The sequence below is a fragment of the Coregonus clupeaformis genome, chromosome 18 (assembly GCF_020615455.1).
Source record: "Coregonus clupeaformis isolate EN_2021a chromosome 18, ASM2061545v1, whole genome shotgun sequence".
Lineage (NCBI taxonomy): Eukaryota > Metazoa > Chordata > Actinopteri > Salmoniformes > Salmonidae > Coregonus > Coregonus clupeaformis.
Window position 1 is genome coordinate 18,225,908 of NC_059209.1, and position 17,935 is coordinate 18,243,842.

General features: G+C 43.8%; 1 protein-coding gene across 2 annotated transcripts; it reads left to right on the forward strand.

The window, feature by feature from the left end:
- The first annotated feature begins 2,179 nt into the window (after nucleotides 1-2,179).
- On the forward strand, nucleotides 2,180-16,453 carry LOC121550339 (SH2 domain-containing protein 3C-like). Of its 2 annotated transcripts, XM_045226787.1 has the most exons (12): nucleotides 2,180-2,299; nucleotides 3,457-4,240; nucleotides 8,283-8,322; nucleotides 10,050-10,178; nucleotides 10,273-10,688; nucleotides 10,907-11,025; nucleotides 11,386-11,861; nucleotides 11,939-12,054; nucleotides 12,224-12,395; nucleotides 12,549-12,660; nucleotides 12,875-13,081; nucleotides 15,072-16,453. In XM_045226787.1, the coding sequence occupies exons 1-12, from the start codon at nucleotides 2,281-2,283 to the stop codon at nucleotides 15,245-15,247; spliced, it is 2,766 nt and encodes a 921-aa protein (XP_045082722.1). In that variant the 5' UTR covers nucleotides 2,180-2,280; the 3' UTR covers nucleotides 15,248-16,453. The 2 variants fall into 2 exon arrangements, with proteins under 2 accessions (XP_045082722.1, XP_045082723.1); XM_045226788.1 differs by lacking the exons at nucleotides 2,180-2,299; nucleotides 3,457-4,240 and adding an exon at nucleotides 5,559-5,839.
- Nucleotides 16,454-17,935: the final 1,482 nt, after the last annotated feature.

Here is a 17,935-nt window from a genome sequence, read left to right on the forward strand (position 1 = left end):
TTGGATTTCATGTAATGGACATACACAAAATAGTCCAAATTGGTGAAGTGAAATAAATAAAAAAATTGTTTCATATGTTTTCACTCCCTTTGCCCCTAAATAAGATCTGGGGCAACCAATTACCTTCAGAAGTTACATAATTAGTTAAATAAAGTCCACCTGTGTGCAATCTCAGTGTCATGTGATCTGTCACATGATGTCAGTATATATACACCTGTTCTGAAAGGCCCCAGAGTCTGCAATACCACTAAGCAAGGGGCACCACCAAGCAAGCGGCACCATGAAGACCAAGGAGCTCTCCATACAGGTCAGGGACAAAGTTGTGGAGAAGTACAGATCAGGGTTGGGTTATAAAAATATATATAAAACTTTGAACATCCCACAGAGCACAATTAAATCCATTATTAAAAAATGGAAAGAATACGGCACCACAACAAACCTACCAAGAGAGGGCCGCCCACCAAAACTCACGGACCAGGCAAGGAGGGCATTAATCAGAGAGGCAACAAAGAGACCAAAGATAACCCTGAAGGAGCTGCAAAGCTCCACAGTGGAGATTGGAGTATCTATCCATAGGACCACTTTAAGCCGTACAATCCACAGAGCTGGGCTTTACGGAAGAGTGGCAAGAAAAAAGCCATTGCTTAAAGAAAAAAATAAGTAAACATGTTTGGTGTTCGCCAAAAGGCATGTGGGAGACTCCCCAAACATATGGAAGAAGGTACTCTGGTCAGATGAGACTAAAATTAAGCTTTTTGGCCATCAAGGAAAACGCTATGTCTGGCGCAAACCCAACACCTATCATCACCCCGAGAACACCATCCCACAGTGAAGTATGGTGGTGGCAGCATCATGCTGTGGGGATGTTTTTCATCGGCAGGGACTGGGAAACTGGTCATAATTGAAGGAATGACGGATGGCGCTAAATACAGGGAAATTCTTGAGGGAAACCTGTTTCAGTCTTCCAGAGATTTGAGACTGGGACGGAGGTTCACCTTCCAGCATGACAATGACCCTAAACATACTGCTAAAGCAACACTCGAGTGGTTTAAGGGGAAACATTTAAATGTCTTGGAATGGCCTAGTCAAAGCCCAGACCTCAATCCAATTGAGAATATGTGGTATGACTTAAAGATTGCTGTACACCAGCGGAACCCATCCAACTTGAAGGAGCAGGAGCAGTTTTGCCTTGAAGAATGGGCAAAACCCCCAGTGGCTAGATGTGCCAAGCTTATAGAGACATACCCGAAGAGACTTGCAGCTGAAATTGCTGCAAAAGGTGGCTCTATAAAGTATTGACTTTGCGGGGGTGAATAGTTATGCACGCTCAAGTTTTCTTTCTTATTTCATAATAAAAAATATTTTGCATCTTCAAAGTGGTAGGGATCGTGTGTAAATCAAATGATACAAACCCCCCCAAAATCAATTTTAATTCCAGGTTGTAAGGCAACAAAATAGGAAAAATGCCAAGGGGGGTGAATACTTTTGCAAGCCACTGTAATTGTGTCAGATACCCAGTCATACTAAATGTTAGTGAAAATGTCAAAGCTTGTTTTGAGCTAGCATGGTGTTCCTTGTGCCTAGACAACCTGCTTACTGCGTACTGCCTACTGCCTACTACTGCTTATTTCTTTACATATGACAGGAAGTCTCAATAGGAAATGTAGCAACACAGAGAAAATGATGCAAGACTTGTGCTGAGTGACTACTCCCTATCCGAGTTTTTAAAGAAAACCTACCCCACCCCCCCAAAAAGGAGAAAGGCAAGTCCCCTCCTGATGCACTCCTGATGTTTTGGTTGACTTATTTTTTCAGTGGGACTATTTTGTTGTTTTGCTTTATCAATGTTTTGTAATCTATAGATTGTCAATCATTTATAAGCACATTCATAGATCACATCATATACAACCTTGCTGAAAGCTCCTTAAAATTGTCACTAGAAATAACACAACAACTGTATGTGACACTGACTGTTGTTGTAACTTATTAGGGTAAAGGTCATGTTCATTGGAAACTTTGGTTTTATAGATTCACTAGAATCTCTGACTTTCATATGCAGAAATGACTGCTGACGTAAAATGGATTAGCCATTTCCGCTCTCTCAAGATGACAGGAAGAACATTTCTCTGTTGGGCAAATGTATGCTGTTCATCACACTACTGCACTGCGGGAACTGCATTCTGTTCAAGAAGTGTATCAGAGTTGTCCTCATATAGACTGTCTAAGAACAAGGATGATAATAGGAACTGTATCCTTACACCTCTAAACCTATCCCAAACCATGAGCAAACGAAAACTGAGTAAGTTTTGTTTTTCTTAATAAATGTCTCATTCGCAATCAATACTACAGTATATAATAAGAAGGATCACAGAATGCAACAATCCTAGAGCTCTGGCTATGTTATGAGTCAGAGTTAGGGAAAGGGAGGATGCTCCTCATCTCTTAATGTGAATATTTGTAATGAATGAGTTCTATTGACTCTTGTTTCTCTGTCAGTTCACTCATTGTCTGCTGTTGCTCCACTTATAAAAACACTATTCAGGTTTATATGCTATTGTAAACAAAATCATAGATGGCTCATTGTTTTGTTTCAAATAGCATCTCAATTGAGCACTAAATGGAGACTGACGATGGCATACAATATAAAACCAACTCTTACTAAGACAAGCCAGCCTTCTATAGACAACAAAGGCATGTTTGTTGGTATTAGGGATTAGGTCATGTATTTGTGTGTGTGTGTAGTTTGAAGTGTATAACGACAGTAAAGGGTCATTATGTCATTTAAACTTGACCATCAGGACCAAAAACATAATTTGAAAATAATTTGAGTAAAGGAAATCTCTCTAATATTGTGCTGAAGATTAAAATCCTGATCAGATAGTAGGCTACATCTGTTGCATAATAACATGCTTATAGTTCTACTTCCTCAAGTTTCCCTTGATAACTCTCTCAGTGCCAAAGCTAGCCGTTCAGGTCCAGAGTACACCACCCTCTGGCCTAATTTGTCTCTGAAAAGTAAATAAATGACTAGCGTAAGGAACATTTTAGTATTCCTCTATTGTATCTCCCCCAATTTCTCCCTCTCCCACTCCTTTCAAAAACCCCTGAGGAATCCTCGTTATATTTAGCTGGAGGCAGGCTAGAGGCATTCAATATGCCTGCATCACGTTTTCATGCTCTAATGGGTCCCCAGGGAAGAAACATAATCAAACAACCAAAGAGTTCAGCTCTCATTTCAGAAATGAATCCGGTGAGGGATTCAGCATGCTCGGCTTGCATGTGAAAACATTCCAGGCATTATTGAGCAGAGAGTAAACAAATAATATTTTTCACATGATAAAAATTAAGAGAGAAATCTCAAGCACATACTGTACCACAGAACACCAATGTATCAGAATATCAAATGAGTCAAGGCAACAGTGGATACAATAAGGCAATCTAGCTTTCTCTCCCCAGGTCTCAAGTGGTTTGAAAGTCTGTCCAATCTCTCCATCCGTCGTTCATCAGACAAGACAGACCCCAAGATAACCTCAAAGCCTGATGGGAGCCGCAGTGACACAACTTTGGGGGCCAACTCAGTTGATGACATGGATACCAGCCTCCACAGTCCAGGCTATGCTCGCTCCAGTGACATGTACACACACGTAGGTACCGTGCCTCGAAAGGAGAGGCAGAAAAGCAGCAAGGGGTCAAATAAAAAAAGGAGTAGCAAAGGTGAGATCAGTAGAGGGCAGAGCCAGTGTCAAGCTGGGGACTATGTACAAGATTCTCCTCTTCTGAGTGCCCTGTCTAGTGCCCATCTTTTTTCTTTAGAGAAACCATTGCCTGGTGGCCTTACAGGGAAAACACTGCCAGTGGTTCAGGCCCCCACCCACTCTCCCTCATCCAGCTGTGACACAGATACACTGCCATCCCGTAAAGGCTCATATGAGGTACCCAAGACCTCAGCACTTAATAAACCCTCAGGAAATCAAGATCCACCATTGACAAGTGAGGACCACTCAGGGGTCAATGCAGCCAGGACCAGGACCAATCCTTGTGTGCCTGACCCTGCCACTATGCCTTCCTCCCAGAGCACTCAGTACTACTCTGGCCCAGTGTCACCCACAGCGCTTACCAAGGACTTGTATGAGGTGATGGACCCTATTGTAGAGGTGGTCCACAGAGATACAGAGGAGAAGACACAGGATGATGAAAGCAGGACTCTGGGAGATTCACAGGGGATGGAGACATTTGACTGGTGAGAAACTGATTTATCACAACACAAGGGATGTGTGTGAGATGAATTGATACATTCTGTAGCCTTTATATTTATTTTTCAAAGAAAATATCGAAAATGTTATCTGTATCTCTGAATTCAAGAATTTGTAACTGAGAGACATAGGTTTTGAAGAATGGAATGACTGTACTCTAGTGCCATATGTTATCCTGCAAAAGTGGTCTGAAGTGAAGTTGCATTAGCCAACCTACACTGTAAAACCATGAAACATGTGACATGTATAAAAATTAAACATCAGGCATTTCGATTTGCCAATAAGTGTTCTCACCTTAAACACACGCGTTTAGAATGCAAGACTAAACATGATAGTCAGCTTTTTCCAGTGAGTTTCCAACCAAGAAAACGCCTGTATCTCCTAAGTGTTCAGATTTTAAACACTAGTGTTTACTTTCCCATCGTCCTGTTTAGAGTGCATTCAGTCATTAGAAATGCCATGCCTATTAATCAGATCAGTGTTAGGAATGTCTGTCACCTTACCTACATTTCAGCACAACGGAACAGGACATTTGATTCAACAAATATTTTCCATCGCGTGGTGTTGCTACGCGACTGTGTTGAGTTCATTTCTGTTAACTCTCTGAGTGGAAATGATTTTTGGAGGGGACCATTATCATATTCACCTGCATGCTTTGTTGCAGGTTGATTTTTAGAATCGTTTGTTTTAATATCTATGTTTCTTCATGCACATTAATTGATTGATGAATTTATCTTATACTATACAAAGATAAATAACTTACATTTTTCTAAACTAATCCAATATGTAAGGGGTTGGACTTACTGAGAAGGTTGTTCCAGTTTAGATGGCTTAGGTAGTCTTGTTTTAAAAGTCCTTCACCATAGCAGGCATTCTGAGTGCAGGTTGTGGGTGATAAAATATTCCAATTATTGGATATCCTCCCTCTGGCTGGATTCCAATAGGCATGAGGAGTTTGATGTGGCCAATGAGCCAGGATTTTCTGACCACAATATTGAGGATTACTAGGCCATATGAAATGTATATGTGGTCATAAAGGATTTACTTTTAAATGAAACACGTTCACTTAGGCAGTCACCTGGTGAAGGCTCCAGGAATATAAATAATTGAATGGAACAACCACAGTCATGGGTGTCACATTCAGTTAAAAGGCATGCTGGGAAATATGCAACTATGGCTTTACACCCAACAGTGTTAAAACAACACCCCCTCGAAGTGTTACAGAAAAGTGTTTAGTTAAGTGTTCAGATCCCTGAACACTTGGTTTGACAGTGTATCTGTTTCTCGAGGTGGGACGTATAATTAATCGTGTTCAAAATTGGATGTGCCCATAAACCTACATTTGAAAGGTCTTGTAGAATAGCAAAACGATAATTCGACTCCGACAATAATAAGCATGGGCTGAAGGTTCCTCCCCTGCACTGTCTTTGCGCTCAGCGCGTGGACGGGAGCAGCCTTTGCTCCTCATGTATTTCAGTTCAGTTCAGCGCAATGACTTGAGATCCTAGACTGCTAGAGATGTGCGAAACTCATGCTATAGGTTACGGTTCGATTCCGTCTCGAGTATTTACTACCATGGGAATAAGGTCAGATTTCTATATTTCTTATGATAACACAATTCCACCACTTCATGGTGGATCTACGTTTGATGGATAAATTCAGGTTCTAGTTCATAGGTTGTTTATTGCCTTGACTGCATAACTTAGTCATGTTCTCTCTGAGCACTTTCGTTTGAAAACGGTTTGTTTTTATGTTTTGGACATTGTAACATTCACAGATGTTGCATTAATGTCATTTTGTTACATTGTAATAACATCTTGCAGTTGCAGCCTTCAGCCTGCACACTGCACAAACAACTAATGCATCCTAGTTAATTATATTCAATAGCTGCATGATGTCCTGAAGTGACTTACTGCCACACAGTATATCTTGATATACATGAATACATCTATTTTCTTATGAAACATTAATAAACCATATTGGCATGAAATGTTCAGCTTCGGACAGTGAGCTCTAGGTTTAATGTCCTATGGTAGCCTCGCCTATAGTGGCTGTTTGTCATTTGGGGAGCGGGGGAATGGGTTATGTAATGTGTATTGCTTAAGGAATTTGGACGTTTTCCTGCATTTCAGCGAAAGGATGACATTATTACTGAGGCTGGCCAGTGCTCTTTGTCCAGTGAGTGGCGACCATACAGTCTATGGTCCAGACTGACTTCTGATTGTCCTAACAGTTAGTTGATCTCTCAGCCAGTTGAACTTGACCTTATGTTCCCTGACATTCCCCTAGGCCAGGGGTCCCCAATTACATTCAGCCGTGGGACGATTTTCCCTTGAGCGGATGGTCGGGTCTGAAACATAGTTCTAAATAATTTTTGCACTGCAAATTTACCACAAGAATCCCAAACAGATATAGTATTTGAAAATAATAATGATGATTACATTGGGATACGATCACATATGCCTCTCTATTTATGCATGGGAATACTTGGGAACAGATTTCCTAAATTAAAATCACTTTGAGCTAATTTGCTGGTTATTTTGCAGAAATGTCCAACAACAAAAATCACCCCGGTGGGGCTGCATATTGGGGAACCCTGTCCTAGACATTATGTGCAGACCGGGATTCCACTGCCTGTTAGTCTATAGAAGAGAGGAAACAATATTGAGCTAAATGCCGCTGGTATAGATGAAGTATGGAAGCAGATCAGGGGTCATTTTACTCTCTATGCTGAGGTCAATAGACAGCTTGTCAATAGTGATTAATTTTGCCTGATCATGTTCTTCTGTCAAGTGCAAAGCCCCCTCTTGCCTTTTGGGGGTCCTCTGCAAGATTTGGTTGCAACAGGGGTGGCAGGTTCCCCTAACGGCCGCAGGGCCTTACGCTCAGCGCGTAGTCTCCGTATAGGCAGAGGCGGCACTGGTCAAGTGTCTTTAGTGTAAAGCTCTAAACTCTAGACTCACTCAAAGGATATAGCTTTCATAGTCATGAGTGTGATCTGTGAAACCTCTCTCTTTCCTAAATTTTCCTGACAGTGACACTGCTCTATCATAATCTGTGACATAACTTACTTAGTGTGTACTCCTTATGTATATGGGCAGTGTACAATGTTAAGTGTTTGCAGGTCATAATGTATGAGATGCTTATTATTGTTTTGAGCCACAACCCACATCAAGGGGCTGTGTGTGTGTGTGTGTGTGTGTGTGTGTGTGTGTGTGTGTGTGTGTGTGTCGCCCCCATACACAGCTGCCTCATGACTGTTGGATGACGTTAGTTTATGCTGTAAATATGGCTCTTCATCTAGGGAAACCCATCCGGCCAAGTACTGAACAGGGAGGTTCCTTGGCTCAAACTGAAATGGCAGTCAGAGGAGCTTGGCTTTATTAAGCATCATAGGAAAAAGGGAAATAAGTCTGCAGATTCTTCTTCTTGTCAGATAATGAAAGATAGTTCTGCTGCTGGTTTTTGTCATCATTATCTCAGTCTGTGTTATTGTAGTTTGAGACCCCTGTGGGCCATATATGTGTGTTTGTTAGTGAATGTATCTTTAGCTGGAAGGAAAGAGAGGGGGGAAGAATGGTATGTGGGGGAGGACGAGGAGCAGCTGTGTGTGTTTGTGTGTGTGTGTGTGTATGCGCGCGCGTGTGTGTGTGTCTAAAGAGATTGAGTTCATGGGAACAAGAGGTCATGTCTCTTGACAGTACTCTTGTAGCTACACTCTTGGCTGAGGAACAACAGAAAGTCCAAAGTAACACTTTTCAAAAGCTCCTGACATGCCTCACGTCTTCCATTATAGTTTTTGTTTAATGTAACAGGCTGTTGCTGGGAGTTGTCATATTAGGACATATCTTGAAGGTATTGCAGATTTGAACTCCTACTAGATTGTTATGTAATAGGCCTATTTCCCCTAGTGGAGGCACATAGAGGATGGAAGTACATACACAGAGGACAGGGCCCTGAATGTTGTGTCATCCCAATGAAGAACATATATTTCCATTCTAACATGATGTTTTCCCCTCTCTCTTCCAGCCAATTGGATCCCATTGATAGCAAATGCGAATATGTGAAGGTAAGATCTTTTACCTCCTCCTCACTACTAATCTAATATGGATATTTTTATTATAAATGGTTCTTTTGAGACATTCTCTCGAACATAAAACTCAGAGGAGCCTGCTTAGCATGGCAAAACTTCCTATAGAGTGTGTTGTTTTTAGAATCCCCTCTCTTGCTGTGTTTGTGTGGAACCAGGAGAACTGTGGTGGGGATCACAGTGTGCGCAGCGGTCAAGCTCTAATTGAATTAGGATCGGTGACATAAAAGAGTTGGGAAGCCTGCTCATTCCAGAGGAATAGTTTAGAGCTGACTGGGTAACTGTGGGCAACTGAGCCTGATCTGGATATGACTGGTTATGCCTAGTGGAGAGGGAAAGACTGAAGGAATTCAGATACATTCACTTGTTATCATTGGATCCTCTCTAACTTGACAACCATACCATTTTATGCTTTATTTTATCAATATATATTACATATAAAAAAAATTATATATATAAAAAAGTACAATAAAAATACTATTGTAAAAAATAATAACATTTATAAAATAAATAAAATAAAAGTTAGTTACTCCCCCCCCCAAAAAAATAAATAAATAAATAAACACTTGCCAGCAGCATACCACCCTGCATCCCACTGTTGGCTTGCCCCTGAAGCTAAGCAGGGTTGGTCCTGGTCAGTCCCTGGATGGGAGACCAGATGCTGATGGAAGTAGTGTTGGAGGGCACTCTTTCCTCTCGTCTAAATGTTTTTGTCCCATGGCAGTGATTGGGGACATTGGCCTGTGTAGGGTGCTGTCTTTCGGATGGGACGGTAAACAGGTGTCTTGACTGTCTGTGGTCACTGAAGATCCCATGGCACTTATTGTAAGAGTAGGGCGTTAACCCCGCTGTCCTGGCTAAATTCCCAATCTGGCCCTCATACCACCATGGTCACCTAATCAACCCCAGCTTCCAATTGGCTCAATCATCTCCTGTAACCATTCCTCAGGTTGTTGCAGTAAATGAGAACGTGTTCTCAGTCAACTTACCTGGTAAAATAAGGGTTAAAAAACATTATATTGAACTGTTTTTGTATTTAAAATAACACTTTCCCTCCTTGAAATGCGAAATTATCTTGATGCAACAAACCGGTATGTCATTAATTAAATCCAAATTATTCATGAGAGTTCTAGGTCTGTAGGTCTCTTCAAGTGTTCTTGGACCAATGCCAATCAGCCTGATTTGCACAAGGTCCCATGGGACAAACCATTCAATAGAGGGAAAAGTTTTTGTTTGAGAAAACAACATGTCACCTACTGTAGGCGAAGGCTTGAGAAGGGAACAGTCGTTAGGACCAGTAGATCCGCCCATTTAAAATGAATTCCAAGAAACATTTAAACAAGTGGTGATTGGAGGGTCAGGGTGCTTGATCTACTGTATCTGGGAGACTGTGTGTAAAGAGGTGACAGAGCTTGGCTGACTGATGGCTAAGCTACACAATAACGTTACCGCAACAACCTGCCCAAGACTGCGCTCTGGTGACATGCCAGTGTGGGAATACCCAACTTTTCTTCTCTACCCTTCCCTGCTTCACTCTATCTACTGTATTTCACAACAGTCTAACCGGTGGAAAGGCTGCAAAGTGACTTGTTTCCACTGTCTGGTGCTGAATCTACGTAGATAACTGTTGTTTCACAGGGGTTATGAAGTAGATTTTTTTTTCATCTCTTCTCTACGTCTTACCTTTGCTTCCTATGTCTTTTAAGTTCTCCAAGGAGAGGTTCTGGTTGGACGTCCCATCTGAGAAGCTGCGCAGAGAGCTGGAGGAGGAGCTGAAACTCAGCAGCAGCAACCTGCTGAGCCACGGCTGGTACCATGGACACATCCCCTGGGAGGTGAGGCTCCCCTGCTCCCTCAAACGCACGTACCCACGCATGACATTCTTAATCATCTCTAGCTCTCCTTAACTGATGTGTCTTTGATTGGCAGGTGTCAGAGACTCTGGTGTTGCACCATGGTGACTTCCTCATCCGAGACTCTCTCTCCAGCCTGGAAGACTATGTGCTGACCAGCCGCTGGAACCACAACACCCTGCACTTCCTAATAAGCAAGGTCCTGCTTCAGACCAGTGAGACCTACACCCGGGTCCAGTACACCCTGGAGGGAGAGGCCTTCGACTCCGTGCCTGCTTTGGTTCACTTCTACGTGGGGAACAGGATGGTTTTGACTCATCAGAGTGGGGCTCAGATCCACAGTCCCGTTAATCGTACATTACCACTACACTACTTGGAGGCAGCCTTCACTCTGGCCAACCACAAGGGCTATCTGAACTCTCCCTCCTGTCAGAAAGAGGCTCTGGTCAAGAGCCGGAGTGGGAATGTGATGGACAAGATCTGCCCGCTGAGGTGAGACTTGTTCTCATCTGCACTGTCATCTGTTCTTTTGAATACAACACCAGTTTGGCTGTGAGCAGTGAATTTATGCTTCAAATATAGTTTGTTGATTTTGACTAAAGGTGTGTGTGTGTGTGTGTGTGTGTGTGTGTGTGTGTGTGTGTGTGTGTGTGTGTGTGTGTGTGTGTGTGTGTGTGTGTGTGTGTGTGTGTGTGTGTGTGTGTCTACAGCCCTTCTACTGTTCACCACAGGGAGGCAGTCAGGAGCTGTAGCTTCAACTTGGATCAGATTGAGAAAATCCATCAGCCCTCTTCACCTATTGGAGAGAACCCACTCCCTTCACCAATCAGTGAGTTTGGAAACATGTATGGGGATGTTTTTGTGCAGCAAAACATCACCAGCACTACATTCACAAGATCAAAGATATGCACTGTGAGAGTGCCACATAACAACTCTTCAATTGCTTCCCAGTGACTTACGTTTCAAATAAAAAAACCTCCATGGGAAAGGACTGACATAATATACTTACATTTGTATTTATTTAATTGTTTACCCTTATTTTACCAGGTAAGTTGATTGAGAACACATCTTCATTTACAGCAACGACCTGGGGAATAGATACAGGGGAGAGGAGAAGGGGGATGAAGTGTGACATAGTGTGATATTGTGTAACTCATTATTGAGGAATTTCCTCTGCTTGTATCTGAAGTCAACCAGCAGCCCAGGAGTCCACATGTCATCAGAGTGCCAGGGGTGGCTCCCTCTCCATCTGTCTCCAGACGCTCCAGCAGCAGGACCCAACCCTTTCCTTCACCCTCCCCCAACAACAACACAAAACAGACCACCAGAGTCCAGGCCTCCCCAACCCACATATATCTGATTCCAGACACAGATAGCAGCTACAGCCAGCTCTGTCCTGCCACCCCACCAGCTCAGAGTTATGTGAAGCGGCTGTGTGCGGAAGAGGAGGGTCTGAGTGTTGTAGACCCTGTGAAGGAGGAGAATGTGTATGAGGTCCCTATAGTGGAAACAGCCTCTGCCTTCCGGCCTAGTAGGTACCAGTCCCCACTGATGCCCAAGGAGAACAGGCCCCTGGAGGTGGGGGTGCTGAGGAGGGTCAAGGAGCTGCTAGCCCAGGTGGATGCCAAGACAGCGGCTAAACACATCACCAAGGCTGACTGCATGGTACTGACACACACACATACACTCCCTCATTGTACAACCCAAACACATCCTTTTCTTACCATGTTTCTGGTCCTCAGGTCGCCAGGATATTGAACGTGACTCCGGAGATGCAGAGGAAGATGGGTGTAAGTTCTGGGATGGAGCTACTGACCCTCCCACACGGTCACCAACTCCGTCTGGACCTGCTGGAAAGGTGAGGACTGGCATTACTTTTCACATTGCTTTACACGCTTTTTGTTTTTTTTCCTTATTTTTTGGTGTGTCTGAGTCAGCTTCCTTGTATTTCTAAATTCACCAGTTTAATTGAAGTCTTTGTAAAGTCTCTGTTTTCTCTGCACCTCGACTATCCCCCTATCATCCAGGTTCCAGACCATGTCCATCATGCTAGCTGTGGATGTGCTGGGTTGTACTGGCAGCACTGAGGAGAGAGCTTCCCTGCTGCACAAAACCATCCAAATGGCTGCTGAGCTCAAGAGCAACCTGGGCAACATGTTTGGCTTCGCCGCAATCATGAGAACCTTAGAGCTGCCACAGGTACAGCACATATGGATGGGCATTGGAACTGGAGAGTTACTCATACATAACTACTGTAACTGTAGTATGTGGAGCAGTTTACAATTAGGGGAGGTAAAGCATGAGTTATATTGATCAGTGCATTGATGAGCATTTATCTTCTTTACCTCTCAGATCTCCCGTCTGGAGCAGACGTGGATGGTGTTACGCCAGCGACACACAGAGGGCGCTATCCTCTATGAGAAAACCTTGAAGCCTTTCATGAAGCGCATGAATGATGGGAAAGGTACTTCATTCTAATTTCTCCCCAATGACATTTAGCCTACATTCCCTAAATAGTCTCTTTCTTTTAACTAGAGCCTAGGGAATAGGGTGCCATTTCTGACACTCCCATTGTCTCACCCCTTAAGAGCAGTGAATGCAAACATTGACCTTAGTGAGAGTATACTGTATGTCCAATGCAATGCCTAATGGACCTCTTCCTCTCCTCTCTTTCTTAGAGAGCTGTGCATTATCCAACACATCTTTCCCCCACGTGGTGCCCCTCCTGTCCCTCCTGGAGAAGAGTGTGGCGGTGGCAGATGGGGCAGAGCCGTGGGAGACGGTGGAAGCGGGGATGGATGTGGTGATAAGTCATCTGGCGGTGGCACGTACCATGGCACAACTGGGGGGCAACTACTGCTCCAACGCAGAGAACAAACTACAGGGTAAGAGGGTGGGAGTAGGTCTTTGTACTATGTTCACCAGAACTATATTGAGATACAAACTAAAACCATGTTGAAATCCAGACTAAAACCATGTTGAGATACAGACTAAAACCATGTTGAGATACAGACTAAAACCATGTTGCAATACAGACTAAAACTATGTTGAGATACAGACTAAATGTCACGAACGTCTTGAAAAGATGCGGGCCAAGGCGCAGCGTGAGATGCGTACATATTTTATTTAGTACACCACAGCGAACAAAACAACAAACGATACGTGAAGTCCTACGGTACAAACACAAACCAAAAGGAACAAGAAACCACACCAAACGAATGCCTTACGGCTACCTAAGTATGGCTCCCAATCAGAGACAACGAGCTTCAGCCGTCTCTGATTGGGAGCCACCCTGGCCAACATAGAAATACAAAAACTAGAAACTCACACCCTGGCTCAACATACGAGAGTCCCCAGAGCCAGGGCGTGACAGTACCCCCCCCCCAAAGGCGCGGACTCCGACCGCGCCAACCAAACACAACAGGGGAGGGACCGGGTGGGCACTCCGCCTCGGCGGCGGATCCGGCTCCGGGCATGACCCCCACTCCCTCTCTAACCCCCCAAAGCGCCCCTGGTCCGGTCTGGCCCTGCTGGCCGGAGCTGGACTGAATACTGGTGGAGCGGATTGCTCTAGCTCCGGAGTGGAGCAGCTGACCAGTGCCGGACCAGACACCGGTGGAACAGGCACGGGCTGTACCGGACTGACGACGCGCACCACAGGCTTGGTGCGGGGAGCAGGGACAGGCTGGACCGGGCTGACGACGCGCACCATTGGCTTGGTGCGGGGAGCAGGGACGGGCCGAACCGGGCTGACGAAGCGCACCACTGGCTTGGTGCGGGGAGCAGGAACAGGCCGGACCGGGCTGACGACGCGCACCATTGGCTTGGTGCGTGGAGCAGGAACAGGCCGGGCCGGGCTGGCGACGCGCACCATTGGCTTGGTGCGGGTAGCAGGAGCAGGCCGGGCCGGGCTGGCGACGCGCACCATAGGCTTGGTGCGTGGAGCAGGAACAGGCCGGACCGGGCTGCGAACACACACCACTGGCCCTACGCGGGGATCAGGAACGGGCCGGACCGGACTGGCAACACACCCCAGTACCTCTCGCCGTGCCTCAACATTTTCCTTCCCCCTGGTGACCAGTGGCCCCCGTAACCTGGCGGCCTCCTCTGCTAACCGCTCTATTGCGGCCTCCCGCTGCCTCGTCATCCACGGCGTGAGCCCCCCCCTAAAAAATTTCTGGCCGTCTCTCTCCCCCGTGGACCCGGCCTCCATGGCTCTCGCCAGACTCTCGCTCATCTGCTCCCACGTCCAACCTCTCTCCTCATCACGCTGCTTGACCCAGTCGTGGTTGTTTCTTCTGTCACGAATGTCTTGAAAAGATGCGGGCCAAGGCGCAGCGTGAGATGCGTACATATTTTATTTAGTACACCACAGCGAACAAAACAACAAACGATATGTGAAGTCCTACGGTACAAACACAAACCAAAAGGAACAAGAAACCACACCAAACGAATGCCTTACGGCTTCAGCCGTCTCTGATTGGGAGCCACCCTGGCCAACATAGAAATACAAAAACTAGAAACTCACACCCTGGCTCAACATACGAGAGTCCCCAGAGCCAGGGCGTGACACTAAATCTATTTGAAATACAGACTAAAATTATGTTTAGCTATAGACTAAATCTATGTTGAGATACATACTAAAACCATGTCAAGATACAGACTACAACCATGTTGAGATATGGACTAAATCTATGTTGAGATACAGATTAAATATATGTTGTGATATTAAGTATTTCATAAAAGTTTGCCACCACGACACCAACACAATTTACCACGTATATGAACACCATATTCATGGTGTTGTTGGATATGTATGAATTAGATTTTAATGGTGATTTCTTTATGTTGTTGTGTGTTGTTGTGGACATACAGGGTTCCAGGAGCAAGCTGAGGTTCTAGAACTCTTCCTCACAGAGTTCCAGATGAGGTTGCTGTGGGGGAGTCGGGGGGCGGTGGAGAACCAGGCAGAGCGATACACCAAGTTTGACCAGGTGTTGACTGCTCTGTCCAACAAACTGGAGCCCCCCATTCAGCACAGTGACCTTTAACCCCAACCCTCATTGGACTTGAATGGGTCTTTATCTTGCCTTTGTCTCTTGAAATGAGAAGCAACTCCAGTCACGTACTCAGTTTCAACTGACATGGCTGTACCAGGAAGACTGAGTCAGGACATTTTATTTTTCTTTATGGTTCTCTTAAGAAGCGCTATGAGATGGCTTAAGTTCATGGTTCTGTGTAATAAGGTAGGCTACTGATGCTGCTTTATCATTTCACATAAAAATGTGCTTCATTACACAGACTTGTGCTGTGAAATAGTAAACAGAGAATCATGCTCTGTTTGCATATGGCCTGTCCAAGGTTGTTGCTGCTCCTTTCAATATAAAATACCACCGTTATAGAAATGCTTATGAGAAAATAATATGAAGTAGATTTGGTCATGTCTTTGCCAGTATCAATAAATGTTGCTCTTGTATGTTATAATAAGCCTGCTTATGAAGGCTGCGCCTTACTTATGAGACTAACTAGCTTATAACAAGAAGGAAATTGTGTTCTTTGCTCAGTAGCACTAAGTGGGAATTGTATTTGTTACATTAATCATGGTACACAGAGAGTGCAAAGAGTGCATTCAGTCAGGTAATATTCATGGTCAATCAAGACTTGCATTTCAAAACCTATTTAGCACATCATAGTAAACTCTGTCGTGTGTACATTAACTTATACTCTAACATTACTTACATTAAACAGAACATTTACTTGCTTATAACTTATTATAAGTCAATATGTTTGTAAGATATGTAGGGAAAGTGTTAAAATGAATAATGCCACTAGTTGTCCTAGTTCTGTGATCAGTGATGAGAGACAAGAAAACCAACCACTACTGCTCAATCATGTATGATACTGTATACATCACTATGCAATACATATTTACTTATGGTGCTATTCACAAAAATGTGTCTTTAACTTATGTTTAGCATTAGTGTATTTGATCATTAATTCGATCAAGCTGCCATTACATCAGAACATGCTTTGATAGGGTCAGTTATCAAAAAAATGCACTGATCTTAGATCCAAAGGTGCAAATTATTTAATGATATGTTTGTAATCCAAGCCTATTTGTCCATGTATTCAATGTAAATGTAATGGATATATTGACTGACCTGACCATATGATAAACCCTCATTCTATATAGGTGCTATAAAACAGATATACACAGAAATGTTGTAATATAATTGAATAAAAATCATTTATTGGTGTTGGAACATGTCTTCTTTATCATACGAAGTCAACAGTAGGAAGTTGTTATCAGACCAACAGTCAAATTTTATTGTCATCATATGTGCTTACCTTGCAGTGGCGGTCGGTGCCGTTTAAGATGAGGGAGGCCGATATTTTTTGTTATGAGCATGGCTGTCACGTTCGTTGAAGGACGGGTCAGACCAAGGCGCAGCGTGAAAGGCATACATGTTTATTACAATGATAAACACACTAACAAAACAACAAACCAACGAAACGTGAAGTCCTAAGGCTGAACACAAAACAAGGCTAAACATGGAACAAGATCCCACAACTAACGAGTAATAGGCTGCCTAAGTATGATCCCCAATCAGAGACAATGAGCGACAACTGTCTCTGATTGGGAATCACACCCGGCCAAACATAGACATACAATCCTAGAATGAAAACATAGACAACACAACATAGAACACCACACCCTGACTCAACATACCAGAGTCACATAAGTCAGGGCGTGACAATGGCCTTATTTCTATTAGAGCATATTGGATGACTGTCATTCATATTCCATTCACCCAGCTCAATGTAACATCAATAGGTTTAGGTTAATACATGATACTCCAATTTTCCCTATACCCATCATGAGGTTGCTACAACCTAGCCTATGAATGAAAGTTTAGAACGTAGGTGAACAGGTCAAGAGAAGAACTTGAGTAATCAAGGTGACAAACAGTGACACTTTCAATACTGCCTTGCACACTCTTGCCAGCATCTAGCTTATCTAGGGTGTAATCATTAGTCCAACAGTTGCAAACAAGAGTTTCTATTGGACAAATTCAGGTATGTTTATCCCTGTTTCGTTCTGTTTGCTTCCGTTTAAGAAACGTTTTTCAACAGAATCGGTGGAATGAATACACCCCTGATCACACACAAACACAGTTCACTTTCATAGCAGCCAAATACAAACAGCATGATCACTTCGCTTGTTAATTCCTTCTCGCATCTACTTGCTCTCAACAATTCATTTTCTCATCTATGCACTCTCCTCCTCTCACCTTTTCCTTTCGCTTGTGGACTTCAGTGCACAACACATCAGCTGTCTGTGACCAGGTGAAAAAAACGTTCCAAGCCAAACCTTCATATCATAACCGCTAACCACTACACACAGCCTACATCGTTGTCACCATATTAGCTAACATCATAGTCAACATAGCTACTAGAACTAACGCGTTAGAAAAACCTGCTACAATCATGCGTACAGTTTAGCAGTTACACCGGCGGGCCCCGGTGGCAATAAATTCATAAAACCAAAAGCTTACCTTGACTTGGAAAAGTTCCAGTGTTGGATAGCCATAGCCAGCTAGCTAACATGGCATTCCTATCTGAGCTGTGTGTTTGAGTAGGCAAAACTAGCTAGCTGCATTCGCTAGCTAAGTAAGTGAAAGTGAAAAAATAAATACAATGAGATATAGCTGTCTCTCTCTCTCGCTCTCTCTTGCTTC

Coding starts and splice junctions, on each gene's coding strand:
- LOC121550339 (XM_045226787.1), top strand. Junction 10,179..10,272: donor ATGGACACATCCCCTGGGAG/GTGAGGCTCCCC, acceptor TTTGATTGGCAG/GTGTCAGAGACTCTGGTGTT. Junction 12,396..12,548: donor GAACCTTAGAGCTGCCACAG/GTACAGCACATA, acceptor TTTACCTCTCAG/ATCTCCCGTCTGGAGCAGAC.